Here is a 17,340-nt window from a genome sequence, read left to right on the forward strand (position 1 = left end):
GCGCCGTGACAGGTAAGGGCGGAACCCGTTCCCTAGGCGAATAAGCCTGTCCCGTCTGAACCAGACAGGAATGGTTGCCACAGACGCAGCCATACCCTTCTGAGGCTCTCAGGAAGGACAAAAAGAGAATCCGACTTTCTGAAGGATTCAGTAGATGACAAGTAACCTTGATCACCCTGACAACATCCAAGGAATGCAGGGCAAACTCCGTAGGATGCGCACACAGCGAAAGCAAAACAATGTCTTCATGGAGATGGATTTCAGACACCACCTTCGGAAGGAAGGATTTATGAGGTGGCAAGACCACCTTATCCCTATAATCCACCACAGGTAGGGGGAGTGGCAAGATAGGACCGCCAACTCCGATACTCCGCGAGCAGATGTGATCGCCACCAGAAAGGCGACTTTCCGTGACAGTGCAGGCAGAGGAATCTCCCGGATGTTCTCAAAGGGAGGACGTTGCAAAATGGACAGAACCAAAATTCTAATCCCAAGGGGTTAAGGGCGCCCTCCGAGGGGGGCCAGATGACGCACCCCTTGAATAAAAGGTGCGGATCAAGGAATTTGACGCCAAGGGGCGCTGGAAAAGAATGGCCAGCGCAGATAACTGACGATCAGGCGATACTGATTCCAAGGCACCACCAGCGCGTCCGAGGCAGCTGCCAAAGGATCGCGTGTTCTTGCCACGAGCCTTCCCACCTTGTTGTTTAGAGGAGGCGCGCCATCGTGCACACAGCATCTGAAACACCTTCGGGTGTAGGGACCCTACCCCCTGGTATGGGGTCTGGCGACTCCGATAGTCGGCCTGCCAGTGTTCCATACCCGGAATGGAAACTGCCGAAAGCGCCGAGACCCACGTCTCGGCCCAAGGCAAAATCTCGGACACTTCCTTGGCCGCCCGGGCACTCCTGGTGCCCTTTTGGTGATTGATGTACGCCACCGCAGTGGTGTTGTGCACCTGCACCCGCACAGGGTGGCCCTGAAGACGATCCCACCAACGGAGCAAACAGAGTCTGATCGTTCTCAGTTCCAAGGCATGTATCGGTAGGGAGGATTCCTCCAACCAAGTGCCCTGGCAGACAATTTTGCCCAGAATGCCACCCCAGCCCGACAGGCTGGCGTCCATGGTGAGCACCTTCCATAACAACAATGGCCAGAAGGATTTCCCTTCCATCAGAGCCGGAGACTGGAGCCACCACAGAAGGTCGGCTCTGACCCAGGGACTCAAAGATATCCTCCTGTCCAAGGACTGAGAATGCCTGTCCCACCTGGCTAGGATCTCCGCTTGCAGAGATCGCGTGTGGAACAGTGCAAACGGCATCACCTCGAAGGCTGACACCATCATCCTAGGGACCGCACGCAAGTCCTGAGTGATGAAGATTCGTTGTCCCTGAGGGACCTGACCTCTTTAAGCTGAGTCCGGAGCCTGTCCTCCGCCAGGAAAACTCTTGCATGGGCGGAGTCCAGGACCATTCCCAGAGAAGGGAGACTAACAGAAGGGAGCAATGTCGACTTCTGAAAGTTGATGACCCACCCGAACTCCCGGAGAGTCTGAACCGTGGTTGACAGATCGCGCAACAGAGTTGAATTGGAACTCGACCTAAACAGGAGATCGTGCAGATATCCAAGGATTGCGACCCCCTGCGCCCGCAACAGGGCCAGAACAGGAGCCAAAGCTTTGATAAACACCCTTGGAGCCGAAGCGAGACCAAAAGGCAACGCCACCAACTGATATCGCTCTTGAGGTCGATTAAAGCCAGGAATCTCTCGGGCTCAGAGAGGCCACCACCGATCAGAGGGACTCCATATGGAATTTTTGAACCCGCACAAAGCAGTTCAGAAACTTTAGGTCCAGAATCGGACACACCTTGCCCTCCTTTCAGGGCACCGTGAACAGACAAGAGTAAAAACCCCCCGAAAACCTGTCCCGATGAGACACCGGGACGATCACCCCCTGGGCGAGGAGATCCTGAACCACCCGTTGGAGATCTTGGAAACGATCTGGGGTCAATGAAGATTTGAGGGAAAGAATCTGTCTGCTGGGCGCGATCGAAATTCGATCTTGTACCCCGACCGAATGAGTTCCTGAACCCATCTGTCCTGAATGGCGGACGGGGCTGACGTGCCAGAGTGGGCAGCTATAGATTTGTTCGCCCAAGGCTTCTCTTGGCCACCAGAGGCCTTGAAGGATACGCCCTTGTCATGTGCCTTAAAGGCACAAAAGGACCCCTGGTTAGGTGTAAAGAAGGGCCCCGCTTGCCGCGGAAAAAAAACTTACCCTTGTACACATGGGGCAGCAGAATGCTTTTACCCCCAGTGACCCCCTTCACCAACTTGTCCAGGGAGTCCCCAAAAAAGGCGATTCCCTGCATAAGGAATGTCAGACTCCATCTTCCTGGAAGTCTGGTCGGCCGACCAGCTCTACAGCAACACAAGGCGACGGATTATCACTGCGACAGCAGATAAGCGTAATACTAAAGGGGCCGCATCACACAGGCATAAAACCGCCTGAACAATTTGGTCCACCATCTCCAAAGTAGCAGGAGGGGCGAAATCAGCCACAAGGGTGCGACTGAGCACCTTAGTCCACTCCACCACAGCCTGAGAGACCATTACTGAGGCGAACAAGGGCTTCAGCAAGGAACCTGCCACCACATAGAAGTGGTGGGCAAGAGATTCCACCCCCCTATCCGCTGGGTCTCTAAGCACCGGATAAGCCTCCATGGGCATCAGAGTGGCCTTGTGCAATCTGGATACCGTGTGGTCCCCCTTAGGGGCCACAGTCCAGTGCGAATCCGTTGGAGATGCAAAGGGACAATAGTACTGAAACCGCTTAGGTACCACAAAGGTGCGCTGTAAATTGTGCCATTGTTCATTCACCGTTTTGTGGAACTCAGCGGGACAGGGAAATACCTGAGCCGCTTTTTGGGTTCTGCGGGTCCCAAAGGAGGATCGCTTACCCGGCGGGTGGGGCTCATCCCCTAAATGCAGTGTATCCTTAACAGAACTATAAGTGCAGACATTGCCGCGCGTACTCTGGCCGACCCGGAGGGGGAGTCGTCCCCCTCCTCCTCCCCTCTGACCGAGAGGGCTGAGACCCTTCAGGGGGTACACTGTCCATGGCAACCATATCTAGCTCAGAATAAAGACAGACAGTCTGGGTCTTTTTCTAGAAGCCCGCTCAGACATCAACAGAGCCACTTAAGACGCTAAAGTCGCAAGTGCAGAAGGAAGGGAGCTTAGCGCAGAAGATTCAGGCGTACCTAAACCCTCCACCAGCGCTGGGGGGAACATGCTGCTGCTTTTTTGCCGCTGGCCTTTTAAATCAGCGTCGGATACAGCCGCAAAGAGGACCAGCATGTGCCGCTAAATACAGAGTAACATAGCTGCCAGCAAGGCATGACCCAGAAAAACAGCATAGAAAGTCCCCCAGAAGTGTAGCTGTACTATACCAGCTTCCAGCTCGATCCGACTGAAGAAAGGGAGTGATGTCACGCCGCTAGAGGCCCCAATAGGAACTGAACTAAGGAAAAATGGTTGCCCGTGTAACTCTATGGGGAGGCTCCGGGAAAATGGCCGCCGAGCACATGAAAGATTACACTGCCCACATTAAAGATGGCGCCCGAAAGGCCGCGAATACACTAGGGAAAATGGCTGCTGAATGCCCACACATGAAGCCAGAACAGCCTACCCATACCCAAAATGGCGGCCCCACGACCATGCCTGTACCCCCAAAGTGACACAAAACACTCCTGAGGGACTCAGGGACCCCCACAGCGCGGCATGCCAACAAATAGCGCCCAAGCAGGGACCGTGAGGGAGACACAGGGACCACACAGACAGACATGAGAGGATCACAAAGACTCTAAACAGACTGCCATCCCCATGAGAGAAGGCCCCACACACACACCCCCTGTCATACAATGTGTAGCATGTTACTCACCGATCCATGCAAATCCATGGGTGCCACTCTGCGACGGGAAGCCTCCCACCCCGGGTGGTGGGGGTGCTGTCAGCCAAACAGGATTCTAGCAACACGCGGCGTGCCGCAGTTGAGACATCCTTTCGAAGTGGCCACTTTGCGGGCTTTGTCCCTGAGGACAGGTCGTTTGCAAGGCCTGGGCGTACGCATAGCCTGCTAAACGCTCGATGGCGGGCTGGGATTTCGTAAGGCTCTAGTACAACCAGTCCGATTCCCAGCTCCACAAACGCTGTAGTCTTCCAAAGTCTGACTAACTAAGCGCAGGAACAAATAAAAATACTTTTAGTGCAAAGAAAACACACTTAGCAGAAAATAAAATGTAATAAAACAGAGAAAAGGCTGAGACTGTAGCCCCAGCACAGGGAAGCCTGCCTACTCCTAAGCTAGGCAAAAGACAAACTGAATTGGGAATGAAGCTAGCTGGGGGTATTGGACCAGAGGGACAGCCCCCTGTAGGTGTGTCTATGCAAAGTTTTGTGTTTTTAACAAAATCTTCTGCCTAGCTTACTCCTGTGGATAAGAGGTCAATACTCATAAGTGAAGACTGTATGAGTGGGCGGCGACTGTCAGGGGATGTAAGAGAAAAAGAATTGTTGCTCTACATAGGCTATAAGATTGCCAAAACCCTGAAACTGAGCTGCAGCATGGTGGCCAAGACCATACAGCGGTTTAACAGGACAGGTTCCACTCAGAACAGGCCTCGCCATTGTCGACCAAAGAAGTTGAGTGCATGTGCTCAGCGTCATATCCAGAGGTTGTCTTTGTGAAATAGACTTTTGAGTGCTGCCAGCATTGCTGCAGAGGTTGAAGGGTTGGGGGGGGGGGGGGGGTTAGCCGGTAAGTGCTCAGACCATACACCGCAAACTGCATCAAATTGGTCTGCATGGCTGTTGTCCCAGAAGGAAGCCTCTTCTAAAGAGGATGCACAAGAAAGCCCACAAACAGTTTGTTAAAGACAAGCAGACTAAGGACAAGGATTACTGGAGCCATGTCCTGTGGTCTGATGAGACCAAGATAAACGTATTTGGTTCAGATGGTGGCAAGCCTGTGTGACAGCAACCAGGTGAGGAGTACAAAGACAAGTGTGTCTTGCCTACAGTCAAGCATGGTGGTGGGAGCATCATGGTCTGGCACTGGGGAGCTACAGTTCATTGAGGGAACCATGAATGCAAACATGTACTGTGAGATACCGAAGCAGAGCATGATCCCCTCCTTTCAGAGACTAGGCCACAGGGTAGTAGTCCAACATGATAACGACCCCAAAAACACCTTCAAGATGACCATTGCCTTGCTAAAGAAGCTGACGATAAAGGTGATGGATTGGCCAAGCATGTCTCCAGAACTAAACCATATTGAGCATCTGTGATGCATCTTCAAACAGAAGGTGGAGGAGCAAAAAGGTCTAACATCCACCAGCTCCGTGATGCCGTCATGTAGGAGTGGAAGAGGATTCCAGTGGCAACCTGTTAAGCTCTGGTGAACTCCATGCCCAAGAGGGTTAAGGCAGTGCTGGAAAATAATGGTGGCCACACAAAATGCATCTTCAAACAGAAGGTGGAGGAGCAAAAAGGTCTCTAACATCCACCAGCTCCGTGATGCCGTCATGTAGGAGTGGAAGAGTATTCCAGTGGCAACCTGTTAAGCTCTGGTGAACTCCATGCCCAAGAGGGTTAAGGCAGTGCTGGAAAATAATGGTGGCCACACAAAATCCAAAAAACCTTATTTTTTCTACTTAATCTAACAGGGAGCTGTTGATATATGAAGATGTGCATAATATTTTATGGGTTCCTCCATAATAAGAGGTTGGAAAAAGCTGGCCTACATTGTGAGTTTGTATAGATAGGACATGGTCTCCAAATGTATGTTATTATTGCTTTACAGTTGCCTATATTTATTTAAAAATGCTATCTATTTGTATTGCATACCCTTGCTTTTTACCACTTACTTTGTACAGTACCTCTGGGTAATAAAAACAAACATTCATATCCATAAATAAAAAGAACCATTAGTAATGCAAAAAAACAGAAGTTGAATCTAGCAGTCATTTTATTTAAATCCTTCATTTTGATCCATTTCATAAACACCACAGTATAGAGTTACTGGAAAACATCAGGAATTGATTTGACCTGAGCTGAAAGGGTAGGAATTTCCTTCATATAATTATATGGTAGCAGACTTTGAAACATGGTTATAAAACAAGTAGTTAAGATTGCAATATGTTCTTGACTTTTCACTTATGCTCCAAAATCTTCTGCTCCAAAGTCTCCTTATTAGCACCACTAAATTCAAATACCTGTAAAGGAAGAAGCAAATTAGGCGTCAATCCTGTTCAACTAAAACAAATGTCTGCACAAGAAAGAGTGACTATACTAGTGACTAACATTTAGAATTAAAAAAAATGTGTATACATAAGAACTATTACAAAAGTACACACACACACACACACAGGAAAACTGGATTTTGTACTTACCGTAAAATCCTTTTCTCTGAAATTCATTGACAGGACGCAGCTCCATATCTTCTTAGACCATTGGGTTATGCTCCTCCCATCAGGAATAGGACACTAGGCAGGAAAAAACTTTACCACTCCTACGGGGGTGTCCCTGTAGGCATAACCCCACACAATCTGCTACAGCTTTTAGTTTTGTTGCGAGCAGTGTTTAGAAGACAAAAAAAAAAAAACACATTTCACTCATAAGTAGAGGGTGGGTGCTGCATCTGTCAATTAACTTCAGAGAAAAGGATTTTACAATAAGTACAAAAATCCAGTTTTCCCTATCATTCATTGACAGACGCAGCTCCATATTTTCTTAGATCATTGGGATGTACCAAAGCAGTATATGCATGATGGGTGGGAAAAAACAACCCAAAGAACGCAATTCCCCAAAGGCTAACATTTGCCAACCAGGTAACATGGAGCTCAACCAGGAACAACTGGAGCTCACCTAGAAAAAACACACACCCTCAAAGAGAACAAAAATGTTCTTTTTTAAACAGAAGCCTGCAAATCCTTGCGGCCAAAAGTGGCATCCAAAAATGCCAACACATCTACTTTGTAGAATTTTGTGAACGTATGCACAGATGACCAAGTTACCGCCTTGCAAACTCGCATCACTGACCACTGATGGCAAAAAGCCCAAGAGGCACTCAGCGCCCTAGTAGAATGCTCATTTACAGGGAAAGGAGGAACTTGACCCTTTAGTGAATAAGCCTGAACAACCGTCAGCCTGATCCATCTGGATATGGTCGCAGCAGACACAGCCAATCCTTTACGAAGTCCCTCAGTAAGGACAAGAAGAGCATCTGATTTTCGGAAAGACTCAGTGGCCGCCAGGTAAACCCTGATCGTCCGGACCACATCTTAAAGCAAGGCAATTTCCTTGGGATACTTGGGCTTGGGACAAAGTGAGTGCAGCACAATATCTTCTCTCAAATGAAAATAATCAGAAACCACCTTAGGAAGAAAAGACTGATTAGGTTGGAGTACCACCTTATCTTTGTGGACTACCAAATAAGGTGAGCGGCAGGACAATGCTGCCAATTCAGACACTTTGCGGGCAGAAGTGATAGCCACCAAAAAGGCAACCTTCTGAGACAATGAAGGCAGAGAAATCTCCCGTATGTTCTCAAAAATACCAAATTGCCAACACTTGGCCCTTGATAGCGCCCAAAGCCAACCGCTGTTCAACCTCTTTTTGCAGAAAGGCCAAAACCCTAGCTATTAAAAACAAGTGAGGGTGCACCTTCAATGATTCACCCCATGAAATGTACGATTTCCACGTACGATGATAGATCTTCCTAGAAGTCGACTTCCTGGCCTTCAATAGTGTATGAATCACTGAGCCAGAAAGACCTCTATCTCTCAACACCTGGCTTTCAACAGCCATGCCGTGAAAGCCAGCGAATAAAGCAGGATGGAAGATCGGCCCTTGGGACAGCAGATCCTCCCTGAGAGGAAGCCTCCAAAGATCATCGGCGACCAACCTTACAAGGTCTGCATACCGAGACCAGTCTGGGGCAACCAGAATGACTGGAATCCCTTCCACCTCTATCCTGCGTAGAAGCCTTGGCAGGAGTTTCAGCAGAGTTAAAGCATAAATCAGCTGATACCAACCCCAGGGAGCAACCAGAGCATCTAGTCTAGTGTCCTATTCCTGATGGGAGGAGCATATAAAATGGTGTAAGAAAATACTTAAAGTCGTTTACAACCTTCTTTGCTGCAGCTTCCCTCCAGCCCCATCACCCCTGTTTTCCTGTTTTCTTACCTGAGCTCACTCTGATTCAGCGATGTGCACAGATGAGGCGGCGACTGCCTGTCTCGTTCCTTATTCGGGAGATTGATAGCAGCAGGAGCCATTGGCTCTCACTACTGTCAATCAAATTCTGTGGCACGGGAGTGGGGGGGGGCACAATGGATGTCAATGGATGGATTGGTGTCTATGGAAGCAGCAGCGGGGCTCGGGAGCGAGCACACATCGGTGCCTCCATGGAAAGCTGCTTTCAGTGGGGGCACCCACCGAAGAGAAGGGGTCTTTGCTGCAGCTTCCCTCCAGCCCCATCACCCCTGTTTTCCTGTTTTCTTACCTGAGCTCACTCTGATTCAGCGATGTGCACAGATGAGGCGGCGACTGCCTGTCTCGTTCCTTATTCGAGAGATTGATAGCAGCAGGAGCCATTGGCTCTCACTACTGTCAATCAAATTCTGTGGCACGGGAGTGGGGGGGGGGCACAATGGATGTCAATGGATGGATTGGTGTCTATGGAAGCAGCAGCGGGGCTCGGGAGCGAGCACACATCGGTGCCTCCATGGAAAGCTGCTTTCAGTGGGGGCACCCACCGAAGAGAAGGGGTCTGGATGGAGCACCGGTGGGGTGGGGGACCCCACAAGAAGAGGATCAGGGCTTCGGTGTGCAAAAGCATTGCACAGAGCAGGCAAGTATAGACATGTTTTTGTTTTAAGGAAAAAATAAATAAATAAAAGTTTACCACTTTAAGCTTTGAAAGTGAAATAAGCCAATTGGCTGCCATGCATAGTAGCACCAGTTTGGATATATTCCCTTCAATGTGTTTTTTTTTTTGCCAATGATCAAATGTTTCAGATGGACTAAAATGGGTGTTTAAACAAACCCTAATAATAAAAAGAGTTCAGAACGGACAGATAGCAGTTCTGTTTTACCGAGTTTTGTAAATACCAAAAAACAAGATTATATGGATTTTTGCTATGTAGTTACATACCCGTGATCCTTTTTTATAGAAATGAAATGTTGGCATGCATTTGATTTCACAGTGCTGAGCGACATCCTACAAAACAAAAAGAAAAGTATACATACTAAATATATGTCAACAGAAAAAAAAAAAAAAAAAAAAAAAAACAACTCACAAATACTCTTCTAAACTGATGACAATCTCTTTTCTCAGCTGCATTGGGGGGGGGGGGGGGGGGGGGGGAACACCACGACATTGATCTTCAAAGTGAATGGCTGTTTGCAGCGGAGGCCTGGCAACCTTAAGTCTGACCATTGGAAGACAGCCAGAAAAATGACCATGGTGGGAGGGAGGGATGTGCTTGTGCCTAGAGTGATCAGTTTGAAATGGGGTACTGGCAAGATCACCAAGTATCTCACACAAAGGAAGCAATACAGAGAGAACAGGATACTTAACAAAAGAACATGGTACAGCAGACACATCAGGAATATGAAATGTTGAGGTAATATTTTTTAAAGACAAACTTGCAAATAAAAAAAAAGGGGGGGGGGGCTGCTAGTTGATATGTCTTGGGTAACATCAAGGTCAGGTATATTTGTGCAATTTTACTTTCAAAACCTGTTTTGTGGACATAGGAAAACACCCATAGCATTAGTCAAATTAAAAAGGTGACATTTAGGGCCTGTGTGAACAAGCTTTTGTTCACTCTAAATGGGTTTTGCCTTCCTATGAAGAACATTTATGGGAATACAAAACCTGCTTGAATCAGATCAGAACTTCCAACTGCAATTCTGAATAAAATGTATTTTAAAGCATATTTACAGTTTGTTGATAATGGGATTTTTTACTTCCCATTAAAATCCTTTTATTGGAGTATAGTACAGGACACACAGAACTTGTACTCTTTAACCCTGGTTTTGCACCAAGAAAAAAAAAAAAAAAAAAAAAACACAAACACACACACACACACACACACACACACACCAAAAGAAGTTCTGCCTTGTACACACGCAACGATTATCGGCCGACCGATCGGCCGTCTTTTGTCCAGTGTTGTTGTGTTGGTTGAAATGTGCTCTAGACTGCACACAAATTTTCTCGGCCAACAACAACCAACTTCAGAAGTGATGTCATGTGCTGGTTTACTTTCCGTGTGTTTTTTCTTCTCTGAGCATGCCCAGTCTTGCTCATCTGATTTTTGTCTGCCGAAATCTGTACTGACTGACGGAAAATCGGCCGTTCTGTTGACGGCCAACAAAAATTTTATAGCATGCACACCAGATTTTGTTCGGCCGAAAAGTCGCAGTCGGTTGTCGGAATCATCATACTAACAAGCCGATAATCGGCCTATCGGACGTTGGCTGAAAATTCAGGGCCAACAATCGTTGCGTGTGTACGAGTCATTAGTCCCTGACCCACAAGAAGTTAGTCCCTGACCCACAAGAGCATTGTTCAGGATAAACTGAACTCAAAGATTCACTAGAGCATCTACTGCAAAGACTAGGGATCCCTGGGACTAAGGACAATCCAGTGCAGTTCTGGCCAAATCCAGGGGCTTGGAGGGCCACTTCCTCAGCATTCATTCACCACCCAAAAAGTTTTAAAGCAACTCAGAGGAAGGGCCAGCCACTTAGGAAAATGTTAAGCAGGTGCTAGTCTGGATTGAGTAAGTGCCCTAAAAAATCTTGCGACCAAGGCTTCTGAAAAAAATTGGTCTCTCCAGGAATACTCCTAAGGCAGCCACTTACACCTTAAGAGTACTAACTGCCAGACCTTTGTCTGCACCATTCTGTAGGAATTCCAACACTGACACAATATCTTCCAAGGTCCAATTTGTCGAATGACACCAGGCATTATAGACCTTCCAAACCTTAGCGTAACTAGAGCTATTTATAGCTCTAGTTACTTTGTTACTCCTAGAAAGCAAAGTGGTTACTAGAGGTTCTGAGAATCCCTTACTCTTTAATAGCTGTTCCTCAGATACCAGGTAGTAAGGTTTAGCCTGGCTACATCCGGATGACATACTGGGTCTTGAAGTAGTAAATCCTGTTTCAGAGAAAAATGGTTTGCCTGCCATTTGTACAATGGAGGACAACCAGGCTCTCTTTGGCCAAAATGGAGTAATTAGAATTACCGACACTCTCCTTCTGTATCTTCTTTAATACCAGTAGAATTAGCTGAAAATAGGGAAAAGCATAACCTAAGTGAAAGTTCCCAAGGATGCGCTAAGGAATCTATCCCCAGAGAACCGTTGTCTCGTGGGGAGAAAAGAATTGAGGGAGCTGTGCATTCTCTTGATGCAAACACCTGTGGATGCCCCCCAAGTCCTGGTGATTAATGCAAAGATTTCTGGTTTCAAGCACCAATCTGCTTCCTGAATTTGCCGTCTGCTCAAAAAAAAAAAAATCTGCTACACTGTTTAACGTGCCCTTGAGATGGACCGCAAATAAGGAAGGTAAGTGACTTTCCGCCCACTCCAGGATTTTTGTTGACAGCAACTAAAGGGCCTTGCTTCTCGTGCCCCCTTGTTTGTTCAAGTAAGCCACGGCAGTGGCGTTGTCTGAAAACCTGCACATGGGAACCCTGGAGGTTTGGAGAGAAGGCAGCCAAAGCTAAGGTGACTACCTTTAACTCTCGCCAGCTTGAGGACTTCCTTGCCTCGACTCAGGACCAAACTCCTTGTGCCAGATTCTGATCCCAGTGGGCCGCCCATCCCCACACGCTGGCATCTGTTGACACTCTTTCGATCAGAGAGGCCCATAGTAAGCCTTTTGACAAGATTGATTGAATCTTCCACCACCAAAAAGTCTTTTGACCCTGGTGGGGATCTTTACCTTTGCTTCTAGGGTTTCTGGACTGTGATCCCATACCTTCAGCAGGAAATTCTGAAATGGCCTGAAATGGCGCGTTGCCCACTGAATGGCTGGCATAGTTGAGGTTAGGGTCCCTAGGGCTGACATAACCTTTCTGACCGACATCTCCTGATTTTTGTAGCATAGCTACTACATTCTGGATTTTGTTTTTCTTCTTCTGGAAGGAAGATTCTTTGCTCTACTGAACTTATCTGGTAACCCGGAAACTGTACTAGCTGAGCTGGAGTGAAGGTTTACAATCCAGGGTTTCCAAGTGACTGTGGGCCTTGCCCAGGTCTTCTTGCAATCTTTCCCTGGAAGGAGCAAAGAGGAGGTTGTCCAGACATGGGATTACTGAGACTCCTTGAAGGCCGAGAGGAGCCTTTGTAAAAATCCACGGGGCAGATAAAAAGTCGAAAGGGAGGGCTTTGAATTGTAAATGCAGGACTTCCTTCCCCATATCCACTGCCAACCTCAGGAATTTTTGGGACTGAGGGGCTATAGGAATATGTAGCTAAGCATCTCTTTCTTAAGTCGATCAATGCCATGAAGCATGGTTTTTTGGTCAACAGATTCCTGACAGTGAAGATCGAGTCCATACGAAATCTTCTGTATAGGACTGACCTGCTCAGTGGCTAAGTTGAGGATGAGATGAAAACTCACAGATGGCTTCCTTACAAGAACGATATGGGAATAGAATCCCTGATGCCGTTCCTCTGGTGATACTTGACTCACAACCCCCTTTCGCATCAGGTCCTTTAACAGGTCCTTTATAGCCAGGGCTTTTGTTGTGTATTTTGGAAGGCTTTTGGCAAGATATCTTTCTAGAGGAGGATCTGAAAATTCTATTTGGTATCCCTGGGACAGCATGGGTAGAATATATTGATTTTCTGTCACGCCTGCCCAGTGGGGGGGAGGAATTTTTCAAGTCTTCCTCCCACTGGTAACAAATCATAGTTAGTGAGGTTGAAAAAAAGACATCCGTCCATCCAGTTCAACCTATGATGTGTGTGTGTGTGTTTGCTGTTAATCGTACATTGTATACCCCTGTATGTTGTGGTCTTTAAGGTGCCCATCTAATAGTTTTTTGAAACTATCAATGCTCCCTGCTGATACGACTGCTTGTGGAAGAGAATTCCACATCCTTACCGCTCTTACAGTGAAGAACCCCTTACGCACTTTAACCACTTTACGACTGCTCACAGTAATATTACTGCGGCAGAGTGGCTCGTTATCGTCTGACGACGTAGTACTATGTCGTCAGACACTCCCCCTTCTGGGCGGCGCTTGCGCGCCGCCGGATGCTCGCTCCCGCTGTTTTCATTCACAGCGTGAGTCGGGCCAGGGGAGGAGCAGCGGCGATCGCCGCTGCTCTTACCCGATCGTCGGGGATCGAGTCTGGAGATCCGCCCGCTGTGTGTAAACACAGCGGGCGGATCTCCATAGTGACAGGGAGTGACAGATCGGACTGTTCAGCATAGCTGGACATCCGATCTGTCCATGACTCACTCAGTCACCTCCCCCCCTACACGTCAGTAAGCACCAGGCATACATTAACCCCTCCCTCTCCAATAAAATTAATCCCTTCCCTGCCAGTGTCATTTTTACAGTAACAGTGCATATATATAGCACTGATTACTGCAGTAATGTCACTGGTACCCCCAAAAGTGTCAAAAATGTCAGTCAAGGGTCCAATCTGTCCGCCGCAATGTCGCAGTCCCGCAAAAAAAAAAAAAAATCGCAGATCGCCGCCATTACGCGTTAAAAAAAAAAAAACACCAAAAATTACAAATCTTTCCCTTTGTTAGTAAACGCAATAACTTTTGCGCAAACCAATCAAAATACGCTTATTGCGATTTTTTTTACCAAACATATGTAGCATAAAACAAATTGGCCAAAAATTTTTTAAAAAAAATGGTTTTTACATCTTTTTTGGGGGGAATTTCATATAAAAAAATGTTAAAAATATTGTTATTTTTTCAAAATAAACGCTCTTTTTTTGTTTATAGCGCAAAAAGTAAAAATCGCACAGGTGATCAAATACCACCAAAAGAAAGCTCTGTTTGTGGGAAAAAAAGGACGTAAATTTCGTTTGGGTACGGCATCGCACGACCGCGCAATTGTCAGTTGAAGTCGCACAGCATCGAATCGCAAAAAGTGGCCTGGACGGAAGACAGCAAAATCCTCCGGTGGTAAAGTGGTTAAAGTTAAACCGCTTTTCCTCTAGTTTTAGTCAGTGGCCACGTGTCTTATTGTATTGCCTTTCTCTGAATAGTTTGTTCCTTATGCTAGGGTCGCCAGTACAGTATTTGTACATTGATATCATAACCCCCCTCAGTCGTCTCTTCTCCAGAGAGAATAAGTTCAGTGCTTGTAGTCTTTCCTCATAGCTGATGTCCTCCATTCCCCTAATTATTTTTGTTGCCCTTCTCTGGACTCTTTCCAGTTCCAGCACATCCTTCCTGAGGACCAATGCCCAGAACTGGACAGCATACTCCAGATGTGGCCGGACCAGTCTTGTAGAGCGGGAGAATAATCTCTTTTTTTCTGGAGTGAATCCCCTTTTTTATACATCACAGTATTCTGTTGGCTTTGTTTGCAGCGGCTTGGCATTGCATGCCACTGCCAAGCCTGTTGTCTACCAGTACCCCCAGGTCCTTTTCCATCCTAGACTCCCCAGAGGTTCCCCCCCCCCTAGTGAGTAGTTTGCTTTCTGGTTTCTGGCACCCAAGTGCATTACTTTACATTTTTCAACATTAAACCTCATCTGCCATGTAGTCGTCCACCCCATTATTTTGTTCAGGTCCGCTTGTAAGGTTTCCACATCCTGCATAGAAGATATTGGCATGCTTAGTTTAGTATCATCTGCAAATACTGAGATTGTACTAGATATCCCCTGCTCTAGATCATTTATGAATAAATTAAACAGGATTGGTCCCAGGACAGAACCCTGGGGGACCCCACTTTCCACACCCGCCCAATCCGAGTACTCCCCATTAATCACCACCCTCTGTACTCTCCCTGGAGCCAGTTCTCTATCCAGGTACTCACCTTATGGTCCATACCTACCTTACTTAGTTTGAACAGTAAGCGTTTGTGGGAAACGGTGTCAAAGGCCTTTGCAAAGTCCAGATACACCACATCCACAGGCTTACCTTTATCTAGGTTGCAGCTCACTTCATCGTAGAAGGTTAATAGATAGGTTTGGCAAGAACGATTTTTCATGAATCCATGCTGATTACTACTAATAATACCGTTTTCATTACTAAAGTCTTGTATGTAGTCCCTTAACATCCCCTCCAAAATCTTGCAGACTACAGATGTTAGGCTGACCAGCCTATAGTTACCCGGGATATATCTCGGCCACTTTTTAAATATTGGTACCGCGTTGGCTTTTTTCCAATCAGCTGGTACCATACCCATCTGTAAACTATCCTTAAAGATCAAGAATAATGGTCTGGCAATCACCTGGCTGAGCTCTTTAAGAACCCTCGGGTGCAAGCCATCCGGTCCCGGTGATTTATTTATGTTAAGTTTCTCTAGTTTAGTTCTAAGTCCATCTTCTGTTAGCCATGGCAGCAATTCCTGAGGTGTGTTGTTTAGTTTGGCCTTACAAGCTGGGTTAGTGTAGCCCCCCGATTCTTTTGTGAAGACTGAAGAGAAGAAATTATTTAACACTTCCGCCTTTTCTCTGTCCTCAGTGGCCATATTTCCTTTGTCCTCTTTTATGGGGCCAATGTGTTCTAGCCTCGCTTTCTTACTGTTTATATACTTAAAGAATTTCTTGGGGTTCTTTTTACTCTCTTCCGCTGTATGTGTCTCGTGTTCCATTTTAGCCGCCCTGATTTCGTCTTTACATTTCTTATTGCACTCTTTGTAATGCTTAAATGCTGCCAATGACCCCTCGGTCTTGTATTTTTTGAAGGCCTTTTCTTTCGCACTAATATGCATTTTTATGTTGGAGTTTAGCCACCCAGGGTTTAGTTTTGCTCTTTTAAATTTATTTCCCTTTGGAATGCACTGGCCAATCCCCTTGTTAAGTATGCTCTTGAAGCACTCCCATTTTTCCTCCGTGTTCTTTGTTCCCAGGGTTCTATCCCATTTGATATTTTCTAGCAGCGAGCACAGTTTTGGGAAATTGGCTCTTTTGAAATTCAGTGTCCTTATATTACCCTTGTGTTTCCTATTACTGTAATTAATACTGAAACTTATTGACCTATGGTCACTGTTTCCTAAGTTGCCCCGTATTTCTATATCCGTGAGCAGGTCTGTATTGTTGGTAATCAGTAGGTCAAGTACCGCATTGTTTCTTTTCGGTGCATTCACCATCTGACCCATAAAATTGTCCTGCAGAACATTTAGGAACTGCCGAGCCTTGGCTGAGTGTGCGGTTCCTTCTGCCCAGTCTATATCTGGATAATTAAAGTCCCCCATTATAATGACATTTCCCATCCTTGCTGCCAATCCTATCTGTAAAATGAGGTCCGCCTCCCCCTCCTCCCTCTGGTTGGGGGGCCTATAGCATACGCCCAATATTACCTTCCCCACCTTGCCTTCCCTTTGAAGCTCTACCCATAGGGATTCTGCCTTGTCCATAGCTCCATTATTAATATCATCCCTCATATTTACCTGTATACTGTTCTTAATATACAGACATACCCTTGATGGAATAGACCTGAATCACTGTTTGTCTGATCCGTCTGGAAATGGTTGCAGAGGAAGCGGACAACCCTTTAAGAGGCCCATCCGTGAGCACAAAGAGTCTGACTTCCTGAAAGACTCCATAGCTGCCAGGTACACCCTAATGGCCTGAACCACATCCAAGGCATGAAAGGCAACTTACTTTGGATGTTTAGGCCTGGGACACAGGGAAGGCAACACAATGTCTTCATTCAAATGAAAATCAGAGGAAACCTTAGGAAGGAACGACGGACAGGGGCGAAGAACTACCTTATCTCTGTGAATCACCAGGTAAGGTGAACGCCAGGATAACGCCGATTCCATCACCCTGCGCGCAGAGGTGATAGCCACCAAAAAGGCCACCTTCTGGGACAGCGTAAGCAGGGGAATCTCCCAAAGATTCTCAAAGGGAGGCTTCTGGGGGACCAAAAGCACCAAATTGAGGTCCGAAGGCGGCAATGAAGCCTGCACTGGAGGAACCAAATGTCGGACACCCTGAAGAAAGATACGCACCAGGGAGTGTGTGGCCACAGGTCATTGGAAGGAGACCCCCAAAGCCAACACCTGGCTTTGATGGTACTCAAGGCCAATTTCTATTCAATCCCCCGTTGAAGAAAGATC

General features: G+C 46.9%; 1 protein-coding gene across 2 annotated transcripts in view; it reads right to left on the bottom strand.

The window, feature by feature from the left end:
* Positions 1-6,012: 6,012 nt before the first annotated feature.
* The window catches only part of LOC309544652 (thioredoxin-like), a 69,445-nt gene continuing 58,117 nt past the window's right edge, over positions 6,013-17,340 (bottom strand). For both annotated transcript variants that reach the window (XM_082243562.1, XM_082243561.1), the window contains 2 exons: positions 9,218-9,283; positions 6,013-6,275 (listed from right to left, as the gene is read on the bottom strand). In XM_082243562.1, coding sequence (XP_082099688.1) covers positions 6,213-6,275; positions 9,218-9,283 — 129 coding nt within the window. In that variant the 3' untranslated portion in view covers positions 6,013-6,212. The remainder of the gene's footprint in view (positions 6,276-9,217; positions 9,284-17,340) is intronic.

The sequence above is a fragment of the Pelophylax lessonae genome (genome assembly GCF_965119305.1).
Source record: "Pelophylax lessonae genome assembly, chromosome: 1".
Taxonomy (NCBI): Eukaryota; Metazoa; Chordata; class Amphibia; order Anura; family Ranidae; genus Pelophylax; species Pelophylax lessonae.